Source organism: Kryptolebias marmoratus, linkage group LG5 (genome assembly GCF_001649575.2).
Source record: "Kryptolebias marmoratus isolate JLee-2015 linkage group LG5, ASM164957v2, whole genome shotgun sequence".
Classification (NCBI taxonomy): Eukaryota; Metazoa; Chordata; class Actinopteri; order Cyprinodontiformes; family Rivulidae; genus Kryptolebias; species Kryptolebias marmoratus.
Window position 1 is genome coordinate 1,562,054 of NC_051434.1, and position 17,651 is coordinate 1,579,704.

The 17,651-nt window shown below is 44.5% G+C and overlaps 3 protein-coding genes across 17 annotated transcripts in view; 2 read left to right on the forward strand and 1 right to left on the reverse strand.

Annotated features, from left to right (window-relative positions):
* The first annotated feature begins 20 nt into the window (after positions 1 to 20).
* LOC108247931 (lysine-specific histone demethylase 1B) lies at positions 21 to 8,275 on the forward strand. 2 transcript variants are annotated; one of them, XM_017436359.3, is made up of 21 exons: positions 22 to 181; positions 451 to 593; positions 948 to 1,069; positions 1,142 to 1,231; positions 1,304 to 1,415; positions 1,517 to 1,630; positions 1,711 to 1,749; positions 2,329 to 2,521; positions 2,591 to 2,775; positions 3,282 to 3,452; positions 3,542 to 3,616; positions 3,694 to 3,828; positions 3,907 to 4,078; positions 4,168 to 4,295; positions 4,384 to 4,515; positions 4,893 to 4,967; positions 5,042 to 5,158; positions 5,608 to 5,733; positions 6,432 to 6,554; positions 6,657 to 6,809; positions 7,100 to 8,275. In XM_017436359.3, the coding sequence occupies exons 1-21, from the start codon at positions 166 to 168 to the stop codon at positions 7,181 to 7,183; spliced, it is 2,505 nt and encodes an 834-aa protein (XP_017291848.1). In that variant the 5' UTR covers positions 22 to 165; the 3' UTR covers positions 7,184 to 8,275. The 2 variants fall into 2 exon arrangements, with proteins under 2 accessions (XP_017291847.1, XP_017291848.1); XM_017436358.3 differs by having other exon boundaries at positions 21 to 181; positions 2,329 to 2,775.
* A 697-nt stretch (positions 8,276 to 8,972) lies between these two features.
* On the forward strand, positions 8,973 to 14,172 carry LOC108247903 (transcriptional regulator ATRX homolog). Of its 11 annotated transcripts, XM_025010616.2 has the most exons (15): positions 8,975 to 9,215; positions 9,479 to 9,594; positions 9,746 to 9,880; positions 9,964 to 10,035; positions 10,118 to 10,237; positions 10,330 to 10,479; positions 10,556 to 10,711; positions 11,897 to 12,052; positions 12,129 to 12,281; positions 12,377 to 12,535; positions 12,619 to 12,732; positions 12,801 to 12,920; positions 13,009 to 13,089; positions 13,424 to 13,561; positions 13,629 to 14,172. In XM_025010616.2, exons 4-15 carry the CDS (start codon positions 9,996 to 9,998, stop codon positions 13,664 to 13,666), a joined length of 1,425 nt encoding a protein of 474 aa, XP_024866384.1. In that variant the 5' UTR covers positions 8,975 to 9,215; positions 9,479 to 9,594; positions 9,746 to 9,880; positions 9,964 to 9,995; the 3' UTR covers positions 13,667 to 14,172. The 11 variants fall into 11 exon arrangements, with proteins under 11 accessions (XP_037831702.1, XP_017291799.1, XP_017291800.1 ...); XM_017436310.3 differs by lacking the exon at positions 9,479 to 9,594 and having other exon boundaries at positions 8,974 to 9,215; positions 13,427 to 13,561; XM_017436311.3 differs by lacking the exon at positions 9,479 to 9,594 and having other exon boundaries at positions 8,974 to 9,215; positions 10,333 to 10,479.
* Positions 14,173 to 15,165: 993 nt separating this feature from the next.
* The window catches only part of LOC108247906 (collectin-12), a 15,097-nt gene continuing 12,611 nt past the window's right edge, over positions 15,166 to 17,651 (reverse strand). The window contains exons 6-8 of one of the 4 annotated variants that reach the window (XM_037975786.1): positions 17,054 to 17,277; positions 16,826 to 16,938; positions 15,166 to 15,977 (exon numbers count right to left, since the gene is read on the reverse strand). In XM_037975786.1, the coding sequence (XP_037831714.1) occupies positions 15,794 to 15,977; positions 16,826 to 16,938; positions 17,054 to 17,277 (521 nt within the window). In that variant the 3' untranslated portion in view covers positions 15,166 to 15,793. The other 3 variants (XM_017436321.3, XM_017436324.3, XM_017436323.3) reach the window with 3 other exon arrangements.

The following is a 17,651-nucleotide window of genomic DNA, read 5'->3' on the forward strand; positions in this document are numbered from 1 at the left end:
CATTTCCTGCGTGAAACAGGAAGTCGCGTTCTTGTAACAGCGGCGCACTGGCTTCTCCTCCTTCGCAACAATAAAACGGAGGCGAATTTAACCGTTTTTTGAGCCGCGTCGGACACAGACAGGCGTTAAAAAGCAGCATTTGAACGTTAGCGCAGCCGGCACGCGATGTTGTCGGACGCAGGTCAGTGATTAGCTGCTATATGCTACATGCTAATGTGACAGGCTGCTAATTTAAAGAGCTGGGTAATGTCTGGGTTGTGTTTACAAGCTGATTCATCTCGTTTTTCATCCGCCTTGTATTGTGGGTTAATTTAGCATATATTCTGATGCAAAAACACATTTTTTCGGTCGCAATAAAGATCCGTTCTGTTAGAGCTGCGTGGTTCCGCCCACTCTCACGGACGCCGTTTGTTGTTGTTGTTGTTGTTGTTATTGTTGTTGTTGCTGCAGATTACTCCGGGGGCGCCTCCGGGGCTCGCCGAGCCAAGAAGAGGAGCTCCGGGGAGTCACCGGGGGACGGACAGACCCTGCGCTCCTCCGGGAGGCAGACCAACGCCCGGGTGAAGCGCACCAACAACCCCCCACCTGGACAGGTGAGCCTGACTCCTGACGTCTCATCCTGCAGTTACACATTACAGAATATCAACAAATAATATAATCATTATTACTTTATCAAATGCTATTTACTCTCAGCATCAATCACCAACTTCTTAATAACAGTAATCTGTATTTATTCTGAGGAAGTGAAGATAAACAAACATAAAATCAAGTAAAAGCTCTTTGTGGCGTCCATCTTGATCTTTTGTGAAGTTTAAAAACAAAACAAAAGAAAAGCCGCCAACCCAGAATAAACACATATTTATTGTGGATAATTTAAACCTCCTGTTTGTCTCATTATTTGTGAATCCTCCTTTAAATAGAAATCCATGTTGTTGTTTTGGGTTCAGAGTAAAAGAAAAGCAACGGACACGGAGGAGGAAGATGAGCAGTCAGAGAAGAAGTACAGACGATGTGAGAAGGCCGGGTGTTCTGCCACGTACCCCGTTTGTTTTGCCAGTGCGTCAGAAAGGTAATGCGACAGAAATAAGATCTTTATTTATTTCTTTGCTCGGGTTTACCAGCAGCTCCTCGTTCTCCTCAGGTGTGCAAAGAATGGGTACACGTCTCGCTGGTATCATCTGTCCTGTGGTGAACATTTCTGCAACGAGTGTTTCGATCACTACTACAGAAGGTAGAAGGAAACGGTTCTGATGCGTCAGAGGAACGTATATAACATATAACAGTGTTTTTCCTCTCTGTTCAGTCACAAAGATGGCTACGAGACATTCGCCTCGTGGAAGAAGGTGTGGACGAGTAACGGTAAAAGCGAGCCCAGCCTGAAAGCCTTCATGGCCGACCAGCAGCTGCCTTTCTGGGTATGAGGAGGAGCTTTTCCTCGTCCAGGCTGACAGTGAACGCATCGTTTGGGTTACGATGCGTTCACTGACAGACGTGAATGTCGGTGTTTCTCCATCAGGTTCAGTGTACCAAACCAGACTGCAAGAAGTGGCGTCAGCTGACCAAAGAGATCCAGCTCACCGCCGCCCTGGCTGCGACGTACCGCTGTGGGATGAAGTTCAACAACATCAAGGTAAACAGGAAACTAATAAACTTCCTTTTATTAAGACTTCTGAAATGATTTCATCGTGGAAATCTTGTGTTTGTCCACAGAGCGAGGGACCGGACCAGTGCTCCCAGCCTGAGGACTTAGTAAGCTGCTGTCTGAGCTCCACATTAAATAAACAAGATAAATACAGTTAATTAGAATTAATTAATAAACAAAATAAGTGATGATGCAGCTCAGGGTCAAGCTCTGAAGGTTCTGAAGTGTTATCACCATGAAAGGCAGGAGATCCTGTGTCTGAGTGTATGTTTGTTAGCAAAATATCAGGAAATCATTGGATGAACGTCTTCAACTGATTATCTGTTGGAGTTTCTGATCATAATTAAAAACATTTGGACTCATAAAGTGGACTAAATAAAATCTAATTTGTGTTGAATTTATAATTTGACGTTTGTAGGACTTTTAGCTCTGGTTTTTGTAAGGCTTTTAAACCTTTAAACAAAAAAGGAAACTAACTGCTTTAATAATTTATTATTCCTCACAATCTTCAGTTGATGCAGCTCCTGTTTTGATTAATTTTAAGTTAATTTAAACAACTTCCTCAGGAAGAAAGAAAAACACCGACACATTTAATCATTAGTTTATTAAATGAAACATGAATGACTCTGAACTCTCAGCGGTTTTAGGCTCAGGTCCCCGTAACGTCAGCCGTCTGATTCCTGCAGAGGGTGGCCGAGGTGAGCGACAGCTGGTGGCACTCCATGCTGATCCTGCCGCCGCTGTTCAAGGACAGTCCGGCCGGCCCCTTCCTCGCCGCCTACTACCCCGACTGTGTCGGCATGAGTCCCTCCGGGTCCCCCAGCAGCGTGTGCGTGTCCGAGCTGAGGGCCGATCGCTGCAGAGCCGTCCAGCCTCAGAGTAAGTCCGAGTCCAGGAGGACTTGGGATGTGGAGCCCCCGCATGGTGACCAGGACTGTCCTGTCTCAGTTCCAGGCCTGAGTCCGTACTTCCAGCCCTTCTACCAGCCCAACGAGTGCGGCAAAGCTCTGTGCGTGCGGCCAGACATGATGGAGCTGGACGAGCTCTACGAGTTTCCAGAGTTCTCCCGTGACCCCACCATGTACCTGGCTCTGAGAAACCTGATTCTGGCCTCCTGGCACAGAAACTGCAAGGTAAACTAAAAACTGCAACAGGAAGATCTGCTGGGAGAAACCAAACCAGAGATCAAATGATTTTATTTATAAAAATGTCCTCATAGAAATTCATTAAGATCTATTTAAATCCTTAAAAATAGAAATGAAGAAATAGAACTTCAGCTTCAGGGAACGGACTGTTATTTTATCTTTTAGCCACTTTCAGCTTTTAAGTAACTTTTAGCTGTTTGTTTTATCTTTAACAGCTCAGATTCACCTTTTTTTAGCTCATTCCTCGAGTCCTTTAAGGTGGACTGGCCTTTAAGGTGGACTGGACTGGATCGACGGTTCTTTTAGGGATAATCTTTGGACTTTGGTTACGTTTTCCCTCAGTTTCAGTCCTGAACTCTTCGTTCTGTTGCATTCAAAGATGTGTAGAAAGTTTTTATCTCCACTGTAATAATTAAAGTGTCTGATTCTTATCTTTATTTTTATTTTATCTCATAGTTAACGGATGTTTTTGTGTCTCCCTGTTGTTTGTGAAGGAGGTTCTGACTGCAGAGAAAGCTGCTCAGCACATCATAGTTCGGGGTTTGGTGCGTGTGCGCTGCGTGCAGGAGCTGGACCGGGTTCTGCACTTCATGACCCGGAAGGGTCTCATTAACACCGGGGTTCTGATGGTCAAACAGCCTCTGCTGCCTGAAAAATACTGCATTGTGAGCGGCTCAGCCAACACCGCCTGCACCTTCATAAATCCTTTCAGCTCCATCATCTGGGCTCATCTTTGTTGTTGTTTTTAACGCAGAAGAACGTGATCATCATCGGTGCCGGGGCCGCAGGACTGGCTGCTGCGCGGCAGCTGCAGAACTTTGGCTCTCAGGTAAAAAATAAAGAACGTAGATTTGATCTGTTCTCCCGTCAGACGCCTGAGCTCCTCCTCCTCCTCCTCCTCCTCAGGTGCTGGTGCTGGAGGCCCGGGACAGAGTCGGCGGTCGGGTTTGGGACGATCCCTCTCTGGGCGTGGTCGTGGGCCGAGGCGCTCAGATCGTGAACGGCTGCGTGAACAACCCCATCGCCCTGATGTGTGAACAGGTGCTGAACCTGAGCTCCGGTCCGGTTCCTGTTCCCCGAGCAGATTTAGGGTCCTGTCACGGTTCTTCTCTGCTGCAGATGGGCGTCAGGATGCACAAGCTGGGCGAGCGCTGCGACCTGTTCCAGGAGGGCGGGCAGGTCACCGACCCCGCCATCGACAAGCGGATGGACTTCCACTTCAACGCCATCCTGGACGTGGTGTCCGAGTGGAGGAAAGACAAGTCTCAGAACCAGGACTCGCCTCTGGGAGGTGAAGCTTCAGCTCAGTTCACCAAACTCAGAAAACCTGCAAGATAGGAACTTTCAGAGGAAGGTATCCACCATGTTCTGTTCCCACAGAAAAGGTCCAGGAGATAAAGAAGAACTTCCTGCAGGAATCTGGGCTCCAGTTCAGTGACTTGGAGGAGAAAGTTCTTCAGTTTCATCTCAGTAACCTGGAGTTCGCCTGCGGGAGCTCGTTGGACCAGGTCCAAAGAACTTCCTCTGAAGCCAAAATCAGAAACGTTCACGTGGATTAAGATTCGTTTCGTCCCGTTTGTTTTTGTGTTTCTGCAGGTGTCCGCTCGGTCCTGGGACCACAACGAGTTCTTCGCCCAGTTCTCAGGAGATCACACGTTACTCACCAAGGGCTACTCGGTTCTGCTCCACCAGCTGGCCGAGGGCCTCGACATCCGCACAAACTGTCCGGTCCGTCGCTCAGGATGCCTTTAAATCAGGAGTTCTGTTTCATTTACAGCGGTGAAAGGGTCGGGCGCTGAATGAGACGATGTGAAACCAGACTTTATTACATCTCCCTTAGAACATTTCACACTTTGGTTTGTAATTAACTTTATGTTTGGGGAAATTCAGCACAAATACTGAGCTCAATAAGTTGGGCAGAAGTTTCAGATTTAAATGTTTAAATTAATTTCTGTTTCAGTTGCTTCAACTGAAACAGAAATTTCAGTTGCTTCAAGATTCAGAAATAAAATGTTGTTTTTTTTTTGATTTGTTGAAAGTTTTTTCCCTTTAATTTAAGAACATCAGGGTCGTTTTTTACAAACCAAGTCTTTATTTTCTTCCAGGTCCAGGCCGTTGATTACTCAGGCGACGCTGTTAAAGTTACCTCCTCGGACGGCTCGCAGTGGACGGCGCAGAAGGTGAAACCGTCACGCTCAGGAGGTCGAATCATCCGGCGAACTTCTTGTCTTCTCACCGTCTGTCCGTCCCGCAGGTCCTCGTTACCGTCCCGTTAACTTTGCTTCAGAAGAACGTCCTCCGTTTCAACCCGCCGCTTCCTGACAGGAAGCTGAAGGCGATCCACAGCCTGGGAGCCGGGATCATAGAGAAGGTGTTTATTAAAAACGTTTCAGGGAAGCTAAAATTACAACACAGTTTATTTATTTAAAGGTTTGTCTTCTGGAAGATCACATCAGGTTAAATTATCTGAAACAGAATTTTCTGTTTAATATTTCCCACATTATTGAAAATTAATTCTGCTGTTTTTATGACTTAAAGAACTTATATAAAACCTTTTTTTATTTCTATACATTTTCACACCTTTATTATTAAACATGCTTCACTACATGGATGAGGATGATTCTTAATAATGACAAAAAAACAGAAATGAAGCTGAAATCTGTGGGATTTTCGGACATAAAAAGTGTAAAATTAGGAGCGTAGCAGATAAAACTGGTTTTATTTCAGAGGGTTTTAGTTGTGAGTCGGACTCAAACATCTGAGGATTTTTTTATTATTATTTTTATTGTAAATATTAAAAGTGAGTGATCCTCCCTGCAGATCGCGCTCCAGTTCCCGTTCCGGTTCTGGGACACGAAGATCCAAGGTGCAGATTACTTCGGTCACATCCCTCCAGCTCTGGAGAAGAAAGGCATGTTCAGCGTTTTCTACGACCTCGATCCACAGGTTTGTTGTTTTACTCTCATTTAGTTGACCCTTTAGATGAATATCAGCACTTCTGATGATAAAAACCGACGGATCTGTTTGTAGAAAACATGTTTCAGGTCTGTTAACGTGACAGATTTGTTGGTTTTCCTCTAGAAGCAAAACTAATAGAAAGAATTAAACAAAATCTTAATCAAATCCGTTTAAAAATCCTGAGTTTTCTGTTATAATTTGTAAAAGTTTCAGGTTTTTCTTCCAGTTTTGTTTCTGGTTATTTAATTTGTTGACTGTAGCGCCACCTGCTGACCACACAGAGGAGGTTTATTTACTCTGAACCAGCTGATAAAAACTAGTTTGATGCCTTTCTCTGTAATAAAGCATCATTTATAAACTGAGATCGGAGCAGTTTAGAGACAAAAAGACAGGAGACAGAACAGGAAGTGTCAGAGCTGAAGATGCTGAGGTTCTCCTCGGGAGGGACGAGGATGGACAGGATCAGGACTGAGGTCCTCAGAGGTCCAGCACAGGCTGAAGGACTGAGACGGTTTGGACATGTGCAGAGGAGGGACAGAAGGATGTTAGAGACAAAGAGGACAGATATGGATGCAGTTAGAGAGGACATGGAGGACAGAGGACAGAGTTATAAGGAGGAGGACTCGATGTGGAGACCCCTGCAAAGAGGACAGGTGAGAGGAGATGTTTCTGTGTTTTCTGAACAGGGGAACCAGGCCGTGTTGATGTCGATCATTTCCGGTGAAGCTGTCCCTGCTGTCCAGGACCTGGAGGACAAACAGGTGGTGTCCGAGTGCCTGAAGGTCCTGAGGGAACTCTTCAGGGAGCAGGTAGGTCCCGGGCCGGGCGACAGACGACAGGCGAACAGCTGATCACTGCCTTCAGTGTTGGACAAAGAAAGAGGATTGTTTTGGTTTGCTGCTCATTGACAGGAAGTCCCAGAGCCTTTGAGCTTCTTCGTCACTCGTTGGAGCAGAGACGTATGGTCCCAGATGTCCTACAGCTTCGTGAAGACGGGCGGCAGCGGCGAGGCCTACGACATCCTGGCTGAAGACGTGCACGGGAAAGTCTTCTTCGCTGGAGAGGTAACGCCACTTTCTCCAGATTTCCTCTGTCCTGTGTGAGCAGAAATACCTCTGAGGCTGAATTAAGTTCCTCTTTAACTGAAACTGTCTGAATGATTCATGGGTCAAAGGTTAAACAAACAAAACATTCCTCTGCAAATGTTCAAGAAAAACTTTAAAACTCCTCAGAAAGTCTGGAAAACTACTGAACAGGTTTAAAGAAGGTCTGGCTGCTTGGAAGGAAAACGTGAAGAATTGAAGCCTGGATCAAGACTTTCTCACGACTTTGAATCTTTTTATTTCCTCTTCAGGCCACGAACCGACACTTCCCTCAGACTGTGACAGGAGCCTACCTCAGCGGCGTCAGGGAGGCCAGCAAGATGGCCGCCGTGTAGTTTTATCATCATCTCAGAACTCTGCAAACACCAGCACTGCCTCCCGGGCCTCCCGGGCCTCCCGGACCCAAACAGACCGACACACTGCTGACGGACTCGGACCGAGTCACCCGAACCCCTCCGGCTGTCGGGTTGGGTCGGGCTGAACCGGAGTTCTGTTTGTTCTGTTGGTTGGAGATGAGATCCAAACTGCAGCTGAAACAAGAAATCTGTGATTTGATTTTAGGGAATTTAGGCTGCATGAAAGGTTGGTAAGCTCTCAGGCGTCTGATCACAAACAAACGGATTAAATCTGTTGGAAAAGATTCTGTAGATCAGGAAAAATATCTTTGAGAGTAAATTACCAAAGTTTGAGACGACTGTTTTGATTCAAACTGTAGTTTTTGTGGTTAATGATGAGGGATTAGATGTAGTTTGTCTTTGGTAGCACTTTTGGTTTGAAACGGTAGAAGTTAAACTGTGTGTGATGCGTTTAATGACCCCCCCTCCCCCCGTGACTTTCTCAGGGATGTTTTCAGGAAAAACAAGCTGTAACAAACAGACCGGACTGTGAGGGGAAGCCCTCTGCAGTTTCCTCCTGAGCAATAAACTTCCTGAGGTTTGGAGTTGAAGAACAGCGCCACGTTTTGTGTTTAATGAGGATTCAGATCTTTGTGCGTCTCTTCCTGTTTGTCTGAGTATTTATCTCGTCTGTAATAAACTGAGCTCAGAACTGCCAGAAAGAACATTTTTATTGTGGATTCATTTTTTAACTTAAATGTTCTGTTTTCTACAAACCACAGCAGCGTCCCTGCTCCACCTGTCTTTGTCTCCAGATTCTGTCTTCCTCGTCTCGTCTCTGAGGAGACACCTCCACCTCTCCGTGTCCTGTTGAAGTCTACGTTTTATTTGTTGAAGGCTCCCGACACATTAAAGCAGCACAGGCTGGTGGAGTGTGAGCTGAACAGGTGAGGCCGGACTGAAGTTAGCCTGCGGCTGATCTCCTGAAAGAGACAGAATCACTGATTGGTTCATGACTGGAGCTTTCAAAATAAAAGAAGATTCTGTAAAAAAAAAAACGCAAAATGGGCTTTTATATGTTCACGGGCCAAATGGTTAGAAGAGGAACAAAATTCAAGCTACTTCTTCAAATTGGAAAAGCAAAGACATTCCTCGTATCGTTTTAATTAAAACAGCAAATAAACATATTAGAGAAATAAGTTAAAAGGAATACTATTAGTAAACCTGCTTCAGTTTATTTTTGGAACAATCTGTATTCTGTTACTGACTGAGAATAGAAATGTTTTTGTCTCAAATAAGGTCCAGGAGGTGTTATCCTGTAAATTCAGCTGAATTTATAGGATAACACCTCCCTAACCCTCCTGGACCTAGGACTTTAACATCTTCTGTAACAGAAAATTTGATATACTTGTTACGTTCTATGTTAAACATGTTTTCTTTGGTATTTCTAATATTAGAGCATCTGAAATAGAATATGTTATTAACTTTCTTATTCCGTTGGCTAAATTCCTCATACATGCCAGCAAATTTGCTAAACAAACAGTTTTCAGAGCCTGTCTGAGCTGCTTTTAGGACTCTTTAAAACTTTGCACTAACTCTGCAGCTATGAAACTTAAATTTGATTTGTAACCTTTTTATTTTATCTCATTTATTTTGTATTTGTTGCTTCCTCACTTCGAGTGTGTTACTAATACTGTCTACGGATGTATGTTGTTTGTTTGTAAATAAAGTTTTAAAAAGAACTCTGAAAGACCTTATGTGACATCATCAACGCGCGCCGTCGCGCCATTTTATTTTTTATAAAACAAAGGCGGAAAACCTTAGCAGAATTATCTCCATCCCGAAAACGGGTAGAACTGGGGGGTTTTGGGGGCGTTTTTTTTTGCATTTTGTGCGGCGGTACCTGTTTCTGTGTCCTGATAGAGCTGTGAGGAGGACAGAGATAAACAATAAGCTGTAAATTTCCTTTGTTTTTGCTGAAGTGGGACCGTCAGGATGGACTACAGCTCCGCCGACTCCGACAAGGCTGCAGGTAGATCAGCTTTATCTTTACAGTCACATATTTACACCCGAGGGGAAGCTGGACCACCAGAAACACTAAATTAGATAAATTTAGACACAACACAAATGTAAAGCGATTCTTTTATTTTCTCATTCCAAACGATTCAGACCTTGTTTAAAATCATCTATTAATGTGAACATTATCAACAGCTGTACAGATTTTTAGGTCTTTCATGGTTTTTCTTTTCAGTCCTTGTGAGGAATATTTTTAAATCTCATTTCTGAATCCTTCAGACCTAAACGTGAAGAATGAACAGAGTTTTTAAAACTTATCCAGAACTGAATCTGGTTTTCTGTCAGTCCTCCAAGACATCCAGGACATCCAGGACATCCATCACAAGCTCAGTCGGGTCAGAACCAGATCTGTTTCCATTCAGACTGATCAGATATTTTAAACATCTTCAGACTAAAATAAAAACCAATCCAGTGTTGTTTAATGTGACTAAATCAGCTGCTCCAGGGGATAAAACGAGCACCTAAATTGTATGAATGTCCTGTCAGGAAAGGACAACTCCAGCTCTGATGAGGATTTCGTCCCGCTGTCGAAGCTCATCGAGAAGCCGAACGATGACGACAAGAAGTCGTCTAACAACGGCCACGACTTGACCTCGAACAGGACCTCGGAACGAAACAAAGGTGGTGACGAGGAAGAAGAGCTACGGCCAGCCGCTTTCCAGGTTTAATTCTTTTTACCATGATGTTTAAATCTTCTCTCGTAGGTGATTCCTCAGACGACGAGTCGCTGAAAGAGATGAAAAAAGACAAAAAGAAAGCTGCTTCTCCCAAACCAGGTGACGTCTCTATTGACCCTCTGCTCTTCAGCGTCGTTTCTGTTTTTTTTTTTTTTTACCTTTTTTAATTTTGTCTCTTCAGATTCCAACACTGATGGCGACTCTGACAACAAGCCTCTGAAAAAAATCACTAAAACCTCAAAACTGGAAGAAAAGCAGATCTCAGCGACGCCGAAGAAATCTGCTAACAGGAAGAGGAAAGGTGGGATTATTTCTCCTCTTGGGTCGGCAGCGTCAGAAATATCTGATGGGCTTCATGTTTGGATTTTTACTCCTCCCGTGCGTTTTTCTCAGCAGTGACACCAGATAAAGAAGAAAGCTCAGAAGACGAGCCTTTAAATGAAGTTGCCAAGAAACTCCAGCAGAAGAGAGGAGCGTCTCCTGCTTCTAAGAAAGCAACTCCAGTTCCTAAATCCAAAAGGAATGCCAGCAGGAAGGAGAAAGGTGAGATTATTCCTCCTCCTGAGTCCGGACAGCTCATATATTTGACGCTCTTCATGCTTAGATTTTCTCTCCACAGAGTCATCAGATGAAAAAGCGAGTTCAGGCGAGGAGTCTTCAGGTGAAGTTGCTGAGAAACTTCAGCCACAGAAGAAAAGAGGAGCGTCTCCTGCTCCGCCTAAAAAAGCAACTCCAGGTCGTAAATCCAAAAGGAACGCCGGCAGGAAGGAGAAAGGTGAGATTATTCCTCCTGAGATTATATAAGGATGGCACTTATATTCGATGCTCTTCATTTTTATTGTCATACCAGCTCACGCTTGCATGTTTGTGGTAAGAAATTCGGACTCAGGTTCCCTGTTTATGAAGCCTAATAAATAAACGAATACATATAAATAAATAATAAGAGTATAAACATGGAGAATATATATATCTACACACACACACACACATACAGAAACAGTATATATGAGATGAAGCTGAATGAAGTGCGGTTTGAGTTCAGTCTGACGGCTGCAGGGTAAAAACTGTTTCTGAGCTCTGGATGCACCTCAGCCGTCTGCCTGGGGGGAGGGGCTAAAACAGTCTGTGTGCAGGGTGGGCGGAGTCCTTCATGATGTGGAGCGCCCTCTCCCTGCATCGTGATGTGTACAGGTCCGAGGCGGTGGGAAGACTGCCCCCTACAGTCCTCTGTGCAGCCTTAAGCCTGTCACAGGGACATCGGTGGCAGTCTTTAAACAGGGGGGGACAGATGTCAGTGACAGGGAGGTGTTCAAGATGTCTGCCAACACCTCAGACAGCTGGTGTGCACAGTCCCTCAGTACCCGCCTGGGATGTTGTCGAGGCCTGCAGGCTTACGGAGGTTGATTCCCTGGAGGGTCTTCCTCACGCCTGCTGTGGTCACACAGAGGAGCGTGTCCCCAGGTGGTGGTATAAGTTTGGTGCTGGGGGGGTCGTGTTAGGATCCTCCAAGCCGACACAGAACCTGTAAAGTGCATCTGGCAATGAGGGGTCCTTTGGTCGTTGTGCATCCCTGATGTTGTAGTCCGTGATGCACTTGATGGCCTTCCACGTGCACCGGGGGTCGTTGGTCGTGAAGCGACCCTGAATTTTCTGGGCGTATGTGGCTTTGGCTCTCGCAGTGCCTGCAGTTAGATCTCTCCTCGCTTCCCTGAGTGCTGATGCCTCACCTGTCAGCAGAGATCTCACCGCAGCATTCAGCTGGATGACAGGTAACTGTCCTGGTGGTGGAGACATCATCAGCACACCTGGAGATGAAACCGAGAGCAGAGGAGGTGGATTCCTCCAGGTCCAGCTCTCCCTCATACGTATCCGCCTCTCTGGAGACCACCACGTAAAACGCATCTGGGTGCTTTCCACTCATCCCCCATTTTCTCTGCTGTCTTCTGTTTTCTCTCCACAGAATCATCAGAAGAAGCAGCGAGTTCAGACGAGGAGCCTTTAAGTGAAGTTGCAGAGAAACTTCAGCCACAGAAGAAAAGAGGAGCGTCTCCTGCTCCGCCTAAAAAAGCAACTCTGGGTCGTAAATCCAAAAGGAACGCCGGCAGGAAGGAGAAAGGTGAGATTATTCCTCCTCCTGAGTCAGGATGGCACTTATATTTGATGATCTTCATGTTTAGATTTTCTCTCCACAGAGTCATCAGATAAGGAAGCGAGTTCAGACGAGGAGTCTTCAGGTGAAGTTGCCAAGAAACTTCAGCCACAGAAGAAGAGAGGAGCGTCTCCTGCCTCTAAGAAAACAACTCCAGGTCGTATATCCAAAAGGAAGGCCGTCAGGAAGGAGAAAGGTGAGATTATTCCTCCTCCTGAGTCTGGATAGCTCATATATTTGATTATCTTCATGTTTAGATTTTCTCTCCTGTCTTCTGTTTTCTCTCCACAGAGTCATCGGATGAAGAAGCGAGTTTTCGCTCCACAGAGTCATCAGCCAAAGGAGCGAGTTCAGACGAGGAGCCTTCGGGTGAAAACGTTAGAAATCTTCGGCGGAAGAGAAAAGCACGTCCAATTCTTAAATCCAAAAGGAATGCCAACAGGATGAGTGGTGGGTCCGACACGGGGAAATCTGAACAACTTGAGCTGTTTTTCTCTGTGTTGTTGTAACAAAATGAACTTCTGCTGCTGTAGTTAATTACGCTGAGGCTTCCAGCGAGCACAGCTCAGACAACGAGCCTCCGGCAACAAAAACACAGAAAATCACTTCATCAAACAGGAGAACGACGAGAGGAAAATCCCCGAAAGGTCGGCAGCTTCTCCGTTAGACTTCCTCTGCAGGCGTCTCCAACACTAACTGCTTGTTTGTTTTAAAGGCTCTTCACCCTCAGAGAAAAGCTCGGATGAAGACGACGTCTCCCAGAAGACGGAGCCGGAGAAGAAAATCACGAAGAAGAGCAAAGTGTCGCGAGGCAGGGCGGCGAAAAGGACCAAAGGTTGTCCAGCAGTGAGGCTGAGGATTCTGTGAGTGTCCTGCCGTAAAGTGAGTCCTGACTGTGTCCTCCTGTGACGTCCGTTTGACAGAAATGAGTGACGAAAGCTCCGACAACGAACCTCTGGCAACGAAGAAGAAGGAAACGACTCCAAGAAAAAAGCCACAAACAGGTAAAGAAAGACCGTCTCGTCTCACAGTTTCACTTCGGTTGATGATTGTTTTCATGTTTCGCCCCATGAGAGCAGAGGTCTCTCAGGCTCTGAAAGAGAAGGAAGTTTAAAACTTTAGCTTCAATAAGAGAAGAGCCCGACAGCTGAAAGCTCTGCTTCCAATTCTGCTTTTAGGAACCAGAAATAAACCTGCAGTCTGAGCGAAGAGCCCTGTTAGCAAAATACGGAACAAGAAGAACTGACCTGAGAACCCACAGAACCCTGAGGAACTCCATGAATAACATCATTACCTCGAACAAACTGCTTTCTCTTCAACCAAACCTTTTTGTTTCAGAAGAATCGAGCGACGTTTCTGAGGACGACGCAGAAACTCAGACGATTCAACATCCGCAGGTGACCAAGAAGGTGCGGATCCTCCTGGACAGGTGCGACGATCAGGTGTCCGCCGAGAGTCCCAGGAAGTCCAAATCAGGTAGGAGTCCGTCTCTCCGCTGCTGCTGACGCTGAGATCGATCCAACAGTGTCGATGTTCTCCACAGCAGGAAACCAACCGGACAGATCCTCGGATGAAGATTGAAGTCTGGAAACGTCATCTGTGGGTTTTATATTCAGGCCTTTTAATCGAAACGTTTTCCTTTAAGACCAAATGTTTTTTATCTTTGTTTTGTCAACTTGTTGTTCATCCTGCATGTAGATGTCCTCATCTTTATCCACAATAAAATACTTTAGACAGATTCTAGTAAAAAGATAGAACTAAATGTTTCATAAAGTTTTTCTCACTTCACGTTTTTAAAAAGGTCCACAGAAAAACAAAAATCCAACCTTCATACAAGTCTTGAATTCTCTAAACTGTATTTGTATTTACTTTACACTGGAATATTTGTGGGAATCTAAAAGAATTTGTTTTGTTTGGATGAAGGTTGATTAAAAATGTTTTAAAGGAGAAAAGAAAAGTTTGAATTTGACTGATTTTGGTCCATTTGTTGAAATTAACGGGTTTTAATGTTGGGAAACATTCAGTTGTGTGTTTATTTCATGTTAGTTTTACTGAAACGGTAATAAAATGTCTTTATTCTCTAGAAACTTGTTTTATTGACATTTTATGTCTGAGCAGAAGAAGACAAAAACAACAGAACGGATTTTAAAAAAGGCTTTGAAAAAACATCCATCCGTCCTTATATTTGATTGTCTCTCTTTCTTTGGAGCCTCTTTTTGCATAATTACCAAATTAAATTATTATGGATCTGGTCAGCTGGTCTCTTAATGCAATAAACTTTCTCGATGAGGAGGCTGAGCAACAGGAGAGCTTTCTGAAAACACGATGGATTCCCGAGGGAAGTGGAAGATTCTGTGTTTATCTGTAATGTCGGTCGAGGATGTTTAAAACGTGAACATAATTGGATTTTTGATAACAAGATTTCTGCTGTTTGGTTTCCTGGCGTTTTGTGAAATTCAGAAGATGCAGGCAGCCTTCGGTCCGAGTCACGTCTGGTTGTAATGAAGGCATGAACTACTTCCTCAGAGTCCGGTCCGGTTAAGACGGGATTCGGTTTAACTTTCTGCCTCAACTGGAAGAAACTAAATCAGAGTCTAAAAACATCTCTTGGTTCGACACAGACTGTTTAAGATACGGCTCCAGAGAGCCAAGATTCTCAGGGAGAGATCCCGACACAAAATCCCTTCAGTTTTATCATCATTAACACATCCAGTCCTTAAAAGCGTCTCACTGAGGTAAAAGCGAAACCACAGAAGATTTGGATTCTTTCTTCATGTCATTTGTGATGAAAACATTTCTGGGTTTGTAGCTTTGTTCTTCATTCAATGTTTCTGGTTTGTTGATATCAGTAAACATCTTTAAATGACATCAGTTTTCTGCTCTTTAAAGCAAACTGACTGAACAGACTCAGGAGGAATGTGGGAATCTGTATTTCTCCTGATGTCATCCTGGTTGGTATTTGGAAACAATTATCTTCAGTGAAGTGGAGAAAATGCATTTCCTGTGAAAGTGCAGTCTATGTGACGTTTAATGAGTGGAAGCTGAAGGAGCCAAACACAGGCAGACAGGAGGCAGGTGGATGAAGATGCAAAACTAGAAGTTTAATAAGAATCCAAAGCTGCACAACATGACAGAGAATTAACAGGAGGATCTGAGAAAAGCTGAAGGAACCAATCAGTCCTTCAACAGGAAGGGGGATTACTGAGGGACCACAGGTGTGCTGATTACTAACCAAATACTGGACACTTCCATTGGATCCAGATGGATTTCTGACTAAAACCAGTGTTTCAGGACAGCTTGGACCCTCTGCTTCTTCCAGACAGAAACCTGCACAAGCAGCAGCAGTTTTCAGCTAATGGGATACTTTACATGTTCAGACTGCTGGCTCCAAAGATCCAGCAGCAAACTGAACACAACCATGCCTCCACAGTCCCACTAATAATCCTGGATTATCTAATTCTACTTTTGTGAAGCAGCCCCCTGGTAATATGAGCCGAACAAGAACAGAACTCAGCTGAAGAACCAAAGCTGACTAAACTTAGAAGAAAACACAAGAAACACAAAGATTAATGCAACAAAAATGTATAAAAAGCTGAAAACTAGAAGGAAGCTTTAACTGTTTGTGACATTAAGTTGCTGAAACCAGCCTGGCTGCTCCTTCTGGATCCTGGACTGAGATTGTTTTACAGACTGAACTGAACTTTACACTCAAACACATGAAGTCTCCCCAGATACTGCTGGTTTCTCACAGATGCTGCTGGCAGACAACCTGCAGGGAAAATCATTCCAAGTCTCCAGATCACCAACTCGTCTCCTCTCCAGCCTCACACAGTCTTCTCCCTCAGGATCTCCTTTCCAGCTGTTGGGCTCTCCGGAATGCCAAAAAGTTAATCTAAAAAATGAAGTTCATAGAAAAGAATAAACTAAGTTTGAAAAACCTCAGTAAGTTTACTGCTTGAATTAGACCGAAAATGTTTCCATCGATCAAACCTTTCATTCAGAGGTGATCACAATGAGTTTAATTCTTTAAAATAGATTATATTGTTTTTCCCAACAATCAAACCTTTTATTCAGAGGTGATCCGTCCGCCCACAACCATCTGCCTTCAGTCTCTGAGTCTGTCAGTCCGATCCAGAAACTGTCCCCATTATGACTCATCAATCCTCTCAGTTTTCCCACCAGAAAGTCCTGAACAGTAAAAGTTGATGAAAATGTCTCTGTGAGACTTTTCTGTGCTGAGATGAAGAAACATGATGATGTGATGAAATCTGTGAGAACATGAACCTGCAGCAGTGTTTCATACCTGCTCCTCTCTGCTGTCGATCTTCACCAGGTCTCCTCCAAGATCTCTGCAGGAAGCTTTAACTGTTTGTGACATTAAGTTGCTGAAACCAGCCTTGCTGCTCCTTCTGGATCCTGGACTGAGATTGTTTTACAGACTGAACTGAACTTCACCCTCAAACACATGAAGTCTTCCCCGTTACTGCAGGTTTCTCACAGATTCCTCTGTAACCAATATCACAGGATTGATCATTCCAAGTCTTCAGATCACCATCTCTTCCTCTCATGTCCAACCCCACACAGTCTTCTCCCTCAGAATTATCTGTTTTCACATCGTTGGGCTCTCCAGTGTTCCAAAAACTCAGACTAAGAAATTAAGAAACAGAAAAAACATGTGACCTTAATTCTGATAAACCAGTGAGTTTAATTCTTAAAGGAGACCAAAGAAAACAATCAAACCTTTCATTCAGAGGTGATCCGTCCACCCACAACCATCTGCCTTCAGTCTCTGAGTCTGTCAGTCCGATCCAGAACTCATTCTCCCACGTAGTCATTTTTCCCACCAGAAACTCCTGAACAGTAAAAGTTGATGAAAATGTCTCTGTGAGACTTTTCTGTGCTGAGATGAAGAAACATGATGATGTGATGAAATCTGTGAGAACATGAACCTGCAGCAGTGTTTCATACCTGCTCCTCTCTGCTGTCGATCTTCACCAGGTCTCCTCCAAGATCTCTGCAGAAACGTCTGCTGTCAGACCAGGAGGTTCTGTTGGTGTTGAAGTAATAACACTTCCCTTCATGAAACGCCCAGTCTCTTTCCCACTCCAAGATGCTTTCCCACTCCCAGTCTCCTTCCCACTCCAAGATGCTTTCCCACTCCCAGTCTCTTTCCCACACCAAGCATCTTTTCCCTTTGAAGAGATGAGAGCAAAGCCTTCATTGAGTCAGGTGGAAGAAATCTCTGTTGATGTTTGTGTGATTTGGAGGCAGCAGGAGGCGTCTTCTGTCCTGCAGTTACAATCTAACTTCCTGTATCTGTCAGGATTTGGGTTTTTGGTTTTCAGTTAGTTGCTTTATGTTTCAGTTGGTGTTTATTATTTTCTGTTATCTTGTAGTTTGGTTCGTGTTTTTCTTCTGCTCTTGTCTCATGTGTCTGTGTTTGTTTTCATTTTCATTCCCCCAGCTTAGTCATCTGGTTACCTGTCACTCCCATCTCCACCTGTGAGCAATATTAATCATGTCACCTGTCTCCACTTACCTGATTACCCTCAGCACTCAAATACCC

Excerpts from the sequence above, each read along its gene's own strand:
- LOC108247903 (XM_017436308.3), top strand. The coding sequence starts at position 9,179 with ATGGACTACAGCTCCGCCGACTCCGACAAGGCTGCAG. Across the intron at positions 10,036-10,117 it reads AGCTGCTTCTCCCAAACCAG|ATTCCAACACTGATGGCGAC; the intron begins GTGACGTCTCTA and ends TTGTCTCTTCAG. Across the intron at positions 13,090-13,423 it reads AAGAAAAAAGCCACAAACAG|AAGAATCGAGCGACGTTTCT; the intron begins GTAAAGAAAGAC and ends TTTTTGTTTCAG.
- LOC108247931 (XM_017436358.3), top strand. Across the intron at positions 594-947 it reads ACAACCCCCCACCTGGACAG|AGTAAAAGAAAAGCAACGGA; the intron begins GTGAGCCTGACT and ends TTTTGGGTTCAG. Across the intron at positions 2,776-3,281 it reads CCTGGCACAGAAACTGCAAG|GAGGTTCTGACTGCAGAGAA; the intron begins GTAAACTAAAAA and ends TTGTTTGTGAAG.